Source organism: Protobothrops mucrosquamatus, unplaced genomic scaffold (assembly GCF_001527695.2).
Source record: "Protobothrops mucrosquamatus isolate PMUCROS unplaced genomic scaffold, P.Mucros_1.0 scaffold479, whole genome shotgun sequence".
Classification (NCBI taxonomy): domain Eukaryota; kingdom Metazoa; phylum Chordata; class Lepidosauria; order Squamata; family Viperidae; genus Protobothrops; species Protobothrops mucrosquamatus.
The window spans coordinates 283,990-291,399 of record NW_015386799.1 but is presented as its reverse complement, the minus strand read 5'-3'; the positions used below and the strand labels follow the sequence as shown (position 1 = coordinate 291,399).

At 38.4% G+C, this 7,410-nt stretch overlaps 1 protein-coding gene across 1 annotated transcript in view; it reads left to right on the top strand.

Annotated features, from left to right (window-relative positions):
* The window catches only part of RUFY2 (RUN and FYVE domain containing 2), a 36,545-nt gene that overhangs the window by 8,256 nt on the left and 20,879 nt on the right, over window positions 1–7,410 (top strand). Inside the window, exons 5-8 of the mRNA XM_015816661.1 lie at window positions 826–949; window positions 1,801–1,862; window positions 3,843–3,908; window positions 6,392–6,461. Of these exons, the coding sequence (XP_015672147.1) occupies window positions 826–949; window positions 1,801–1,862; window positions 3,843–3,908; window positions 6,392–6,461 (322 nt within the window). The remainder of the gene's footprint in view (window positions 1–825; window positions 950–1,800; window positions 1,863–3,842; window positions 3,909–6,391; window positions 6,462–7,410) is intronic.

The window sequence follows — 7,410 nt, the reverse complement described above, 5'->3', positions numbered from 1 at the left end:
TTTTTTTTATTTTTTTTTTTTTTTTTTTTTTTTTTTTTTTTTTTTTTTTTTTTTTTTTTTAAAGCAGTTTTCTCTTGTTTTTTTTATTCTAGACAAGGAATGTTATTTCTGTTATTCTCCTTGCGCAAAGCCTCTGTTGCTCAGACAGTCTTTTTCATCCTCATGCAAATATTAAATGCAGTGTGGGATATCGTTTGAGGATGTTCTTTCTCAGTGTATTATGACCTTAAGTGCTGCTGATGCTAGTTGATCAAGCACCTGCAATTGGTTGCAGCGTGGGACACCCAACCATTAGCAGGTTTACTTTTTCTACTTCTGTTGACATTGGATACAGCTTGAGTGACCTGCCTCTGCTTGATCTTTGGTAACAGAGTCAACATGTTTAGAACCACGAGGTACATATTTGTGTATCATTCGTGTATCATTGGAATTATGGAAAAATGATGAGATCTCTGTGGACCATGCAATTTTTAAAAAAAAAATTGTGAAGGATTCTGTCATACCATCAAAGTCAAATAAATATTTAACTGCAGCCAAAGCTTTTGTAGAGGGGAAGAAGCATAGGAGCATAGGGGAGATATACTATGTTTCGGCCTTTGACAATCAGTAGTGCTGATTCTAATCTATGGACCTAGACAAGTTTTAAACTCCCAATTTTGCTCCTTTGCATCCTTTTAAATAAAATTCCATAACAGTGGTGTCTGTTTTCATGAGGAAGACAACTTGTTTTTGAATTGTCACATAGAGTCATTTTGACATTGGTCAGCTATGAAATTGACCAGTAATTGACAATGCCATTTAAATTATATGAAAATGCTTTTACAGTGAATTTTATGAACACCATGCAGTGATGATGGAAGAAGAAGGAGCTGTCATTGTTGGATTGCTTGTTGGGTTAAATGTCATTGATGCAAACTTGTGTATTAAAGGAGAAGATTTGGATTCACAAGTAAGTAGACACCGCAATCGTATAGTATATGTAGTCTTTTTTTTTTATTGAAAATTTTATAAAATTTTACAATATAAATCCCCCCCTTCCCCAAACCCACCCTTCCACTCCCCCCTCACTTCCCAGAGCCAATCACAGGGTTAACAATAAAATAATCATACTCTAACTAACATTAATCAAGTATTAAAATAACATATCTATAACCTCCTTTAACTCTCTTTTAAGCAAATATACAGTTATTAAAGACAATAATAATAACATCACTTTAATAATTAAAAATAATACTAAGTAAACTATTCTAACCTTTATGTATATGTAGTCTTAAGAGCAAGGTTTCTTGACTGGAAAATCTTTCAAATATAGGATAGCTATTTTTTTTCTCTTGTAAAAAAATGTTCTAGGTCCTTCAGGATGTGTATGAAACCTGTGTTTTGGCTTATATTTAGACCTTAATATTGTAAACTCAATGAGATGGCTTAAACATTTGAATAATGAAAAAATACCAGTATTGGAATGTATTATAATGTAGGCTTGGCTATATAATATTCATAATTAAAGTAGCACACCTTTATTCATTTATGGATACTGCACATTGCTCTCGATCAATTATGTGTTTGCTCCACTGTCGACCCATTTGGGTCTGGAAGATTTTAACTCCTGGGAGCAAATTTGGGGGAGACCGGTTGTTGCAAAATGGCATTGGTCAATACAATCCAAACCATTAATGTGATCATTACCAAATGTGGAATTTCCCATTCTGTTGAATTTGATTAAATCTGAAGGAGAATGAAGCTTATTCCCTAGCTGTTCCTTTATTTCACTTTGCAACATTTGAATATATTTTTTTAAAGGTTGGTGTAATTGATTTCTCCATGTATCTAAAGAGTGAAGATGACACTGAAGATAAAGAAAGGTGAGTTTTAGTAGAATTTTTAGCATGTTGAACTAAGTGGCTGAAAAAACCATCACCCTGGAAGGAAACCAAAAGTGTCCTTCCCCTCACAAAAAATATTCCTTTTGTTCAGAAGGGAATCTTTACGCGTGCTCCATTTTATGCCATGTTGTACCTCATGTGCATTAGTTCTGACTTACAAAGCCCTCTGAGGCTTCACATAAGTTGCATACTTATGTAACCACCTGCTCTAACCAGATTTGATCCATGAATTGCTCGTGTTGCCCTGATTTCATGAGGGGGCAGGGATGAGGTCAGAAATGGCTGGACTCTACTGTGCAAGAACCAGCCACGGAGATGTTAATCTGGCTACTCAGAGCTGGCTTTCTTGAATTTGGGTGGGGTTTGTTTTTTTAATTCCTTCAAGAGTGCAGTTTCTTGACATGTTTGGAGGTGGTTTGCCATTGCCTTCTTTCTAGGGCTGAAAGAGAGGGACTGGTCCAAAGTCATCCAGCTGGCTTTGTGCCTACGGCAGGGCTAGAATTCAGTTTTCCACACTTCTTGGCCAGCACCATAACCAAGAAGCTCAAACTGACTCTCTCCTCAAGTTAGCAAAGGCCAAACTTTTCTAGAGGACTTTATTTATATTTTTAAAAAAATGTATTTATCAAAAAATAAAATGCAAAGAAAAATGAAAATAAAGGGGGGGGGGAAAGGGAAGAGGAAAAGGCAGAGGGGAAAAGGGGAAAAAGAAAGAAAAGCGTTGACTTTCTACTTTTTTTAGTGCAGTAGTATAAGGTAATAACATATAGCCTGAACTTTTTGTTTTTATATAACTATACTACTCATTTCTATAACAACAAACCTATCTAATCAGCAAAACCCAAAGATAAAGTTTCATTTTTCCACATCAAGCACAAAGTCCAGAAGCAATTTATTTATTTATTTATTAAAACGTTATGCCCCCATCTTCTCTAGAAGGTGACTCTTATTTGCCCTTACTTATTTTACTTATTGTACATATAAGTATGTGTTCTCTCTCTCTCTCTCTCTCTCTCTCTCTCTCTCTCTCTCTCTCTCTCTCTCTCTCTCTCTCTCTCTCTCTCTCTCTGTGTTTAATTTTACTACTTTCTCTTCCATTATGTAAATCTCTATGAGTCTGGAAAATAATAATAATACTACTAATTATAGCCTACTGCAGGGGTCTTCAAACTTGGCAACTTTAAGACTTGTGGACTTCAACTCCCAGAATTCCTCAGCCAACCTGGCTGAGGAATTCTGGGAGTTGAAGTCCACAAGTCTTAAAGTTGCCAAGTTTGAAGACCACTGGCCTACTGTGAAAAAAGTTGTACATTTTGGGGTCATAGATTTCAAGGGCAAAAAGCAGAAATCATGGAGCAACTAAAAAAAAAATCAATGTTTAATGAAAGAGGATTGTTTAATCCACAAATGCAGAACAGAGATATGAACAGTCATCCTATTAATATCTAATATAAATTTGGGGAAATAGATAATCAAAGTCATATGTAAATCTTTAGAGGACAGATGGGCAACTATGGCCCCTTTATGATCTGTGGACTTAAACCCCGAGAATTTCTGAGCCAGCCATGGCCCCTTTATGACACCCAGAATTTTTAAGTCAGCCATGCTGGCGCTCAGGAATTCTGGGAATTGAAGTCCATAGGTTATAAAGGAGCCATAGTTGCCCACCCCTGCCTTAGAGCAATGTTTAATTTCCATTTTTTGAGAAAATCAAAGAAACTTTTTTTTAACAGACTCCAAGATTGTTGATGGTGGTTATCCAGCTAATACTAGTGCTAATTACACAGAATGTTCTATATTTCAAGCCATATCCAGATATTGTTTTTTAATTTATGGAGAACATATTTCCGGTATATAGTAAATAGAAATTTTTCACATGCAATTCTCGAGACTCAGATATCAGATCAAATGTCTTAACTAAACATTAAATATTCTAAACTAAAACTAAATTTCTTTTAGAAACGACCATATCGCTGCAATATTGGATCAGAAGAATTACGTTGAAGAATTAAACCGGCAATTGAAGTAAGGATAAGTTGTGTTAGAAGACAGGTGTCTCCTGTTTTAAAAACAATTACTTTGGTAATTATCAGGTATAGAAAGTACTAGTATTTATTGAATAATGAATAGAAAAAAGATAAGTTGGGAATGGTTGTGAAATGCAAGGTTGTCCATGGCGAGGGGGGGGGGTAAAAAAATCAAGATGGTAACAGGATCAAAACCTGACCTTTTTTTCAAGTTCAGTGCACACATGATCACATTTTTTTCCGGTTTGTGTGGTCTTCTGGCAACTACTTGGACTATTTCCCGTGGTTTTCTTGGCAATCACTTTTTTCAGAAGTGATTTGTCTTCCTTCCTTCCTTCCTCCCTCCCTCCCTCCCTCCCTCCCTCCCTCCCTTTCTCCTTCTTTCCTTCCTTCCTTCCTTCCTTCCTTCCTTCCTTCCTTCCTCCCCCTTCCTTCCTTCCTTCCTTCCTTCCTTCCTTCCTTCCTTCCTTCCTGCCTTCCTTCCTGCCTTCCTGCCTTCCTTCCTTCCTTCCTTCTGCTAAGAAAGAGGGGCTGGCCCAAAGTCTCCATGCTGGCTTCATGCTTAAAGGAGGACTAGAACTCAAGGTCCCCTGGTTTCCAGCTAGGTATCTTGCAGTCACAACCACCCTCTTGACTTGTAATCCCCACCCTGATAGATCTTGGTTAGAAATATCTTAGCATAGTTTACGTCAAAAATATGATTATGTTTTTAATCTGGAACCCTAAAAGAAATTTATTAGCTATTATATCAAAGAGTTAATACTGCCATGATCGCTCCATTTTAATATGCTTCTCTTATCAGGTAGACTAACAACACAGTAACACTAATACAGAAGAGATGACATTTGGTTCCGCATGTGTTTTTCGTAGGGCATCTGTTAATAAGTAAACTATACTTCTTTAAAGTATTTAAAGTATTAAAGGTATACTTAAAGACTTGTGTATTTTTCCAGTTGATATGACATGGCTGTTTAAAATGGTTGTTCATGCACATTGAGCTTTGTGATGTCAAATAGAAGCAGGGCTCCAATTCAGATCTCACTCCAGACTTACTCACTGCAGTAAGACTGGTTTAGATAAAGCGTAAGGGCTATGTCAGTATGTACAGCTTTGTCCTCAGGTAATATGAACTTTCTCACATTCTTTAAGAGAACCCACCAAGAAGGCTAATAGTAATAATTAGTCTTCTCCAGATCATAAGAGGAGAACAAATTAAATGCAACAATCATAGAGAGAGTCCTTGACTTATGACCACAATTGGGAGAGAATTTCAATTGTAAGTCATTGAAGTTGCAAGTTGAGGCACCCATGAGACTGGACCCAGCTTTTCAACTGGTTTTATGGTGCTCATTAAGTGAATCACACGGTCGTTAAGCAAATCCAATTTTCTGAATGGGTGGTTTCTTGCCAGAAACTGGCAGAAAATATCGCAAATTGCAGTTGTGACTTTGACATGCGGCAGATGGTTGTAAATGTAAGATGATTGCCAAATGCACAAAATGCAGTTCATGTGACTATGGACAGGGGGAATTTTTTACAATGGTAGGAAATGCTTTACTGGCCATAACGCAGCCCTTCCAAGGCCATCATTACTTTGAACGATCATTATAAACAATCATTCATAAGTTGAGGATTGCCTGTATAATATCCTTTTACAACCTAGAACTAAGGAGAAATTTCCTGACATTTAGAACAATTAACCAGTGGAACAGCCTGCCTCCAGAAGTTGTGAATGCTCCAACACTGGAAGTTTTCAAGAAGAGACTGGACAGCCATTTGTCTGAAATGATAGGGCAGGGGTCTTCAGACTTGGCCCTTTTATGACTTGTGGACTTCAACTCCCAGAATTCCTCAGCCAGGCACGCTGGCCGAGGAATTCTGAGAATTGAAGTTCACAAGTCATAAAAGGGCCAAGTTTGAAGACCCCTGTGATAGGGTTTCCTGCCTGAGCAGGGGGTTGGACTAGAAGACCTCCAAGGTCCCTTCCAACTACTACTACTACTTCCTCCTCCTCCTCCTCCTCCTCCTCCTCCTCCTCCTTCTTCTTTTTCTTTTTCTTCTTCTTCTTCTTCTTCTTCTTCTTCTTCTTCTTCTTCTTCTTCTTCTTCTTCTTCTTCTTCTTCTTCTTCTTCTTCTTCTTCTTCTTCTTCTTCTTCTTCTTCTTCTCCTCCTCCTCCTCCTCCTCCTCCTCTTCCTCCTTCTCCTCCTTATCATCATCATCATCATCATCATCATCATCATCATCATCACCATCATCATCGGGATGTATCAAGTCCGTAGACTAGAAACGGAAGTCTAGTTGTGTGAGCTATGAATAAGAAAGAATACAAACACTATATATTTTGAGGAGTGGTGTCAGGAAGTGTCTTCTGATGCATTTGTTGCTGGGCACCAAGCAGTCGCTAGGAGGTTTTGTAAATCAGCTTGTACTACTGCATAACTGTAGAAATAATTCTGAAGATTTTTTTTTATTGTTTTCAGTAGTACAGTCAGCAGCCTCCATACACGCGTCGATTCACTAGAGAAGTCAAACACTAAATTAATCGAAGAGGTATGGTCTTTCGGCAATATATGCTTCAATGTTGAAACTGGCAGCCTTTGTTTGCGTTTGGGGTTTGGTTTTTATTTTGGTTTGGGATATTTTTTTGGGGGGGGTTGTTTCAGCCAAGACGTTTCCCTTGGCCAAGAGGTGCCTTGTGTGTTACACAGAACTTCTGAGCAGCATGAGGATGGCAGCCTCAGCTCAGCTGCAGCTAACCATGAAATCCTGGTCCATCTGTACAAACCAACTTTTTTTGCCATATAAAGCAGGAACATCTGCAAGGTTGGCCAAAATGTGAAGATGGTCATGACCTTGCAACTGAAGCCCTGTCAGAGCCATCTTGACCTTTTTGACCTCTGGAGGTTGACCTAAAATGGGTATGTTATCAGTATGGGAGGGGAGTCCAGATCCACCAACCCATAGAGCAGGGGTCTTCAAACTTAGTCCTTTTATGACTTGTGGACTTCAACTCCCAGAATTCCTCAGCCGGGCATGTGTGCCTGGCTGAGGAATTCTGGGAGTTGAAGTCCACAAGTCATAAAAGGGCCAAGTTTGAAGAGACTCCTGCCATAGAACATTCTCTCAACAGGTTGAGAGAACATTGTCTCTAGCTGCTGAGAGGCTGTGTACAACCTCAATGGGGCATAACTGTGATTTGTTTTTGTGTGTGTGTGTATATAATTTTTTTTGCATTTGTGGAAATCACTTATCATAGGAATCCTTGCGGCAAGCTCTTTTAAACAATACCACAGCCCTGCCTGGTAGACGGCCTTTTACAAGTGCCCAGACTCATGGCGCTCTGCATATTAAGCATTCCTTAGCCATTGTTAATGTTGGATTAATATCTTCAGTTGCAAATTTTGGATTTCCGCTTCCCGTCAACTACCATGAATCCTTGTTTGTTGGCAATAGAAAAGGTTGAATGAATAAGCCCTAGAATCAGTATGTTGGATTAGTG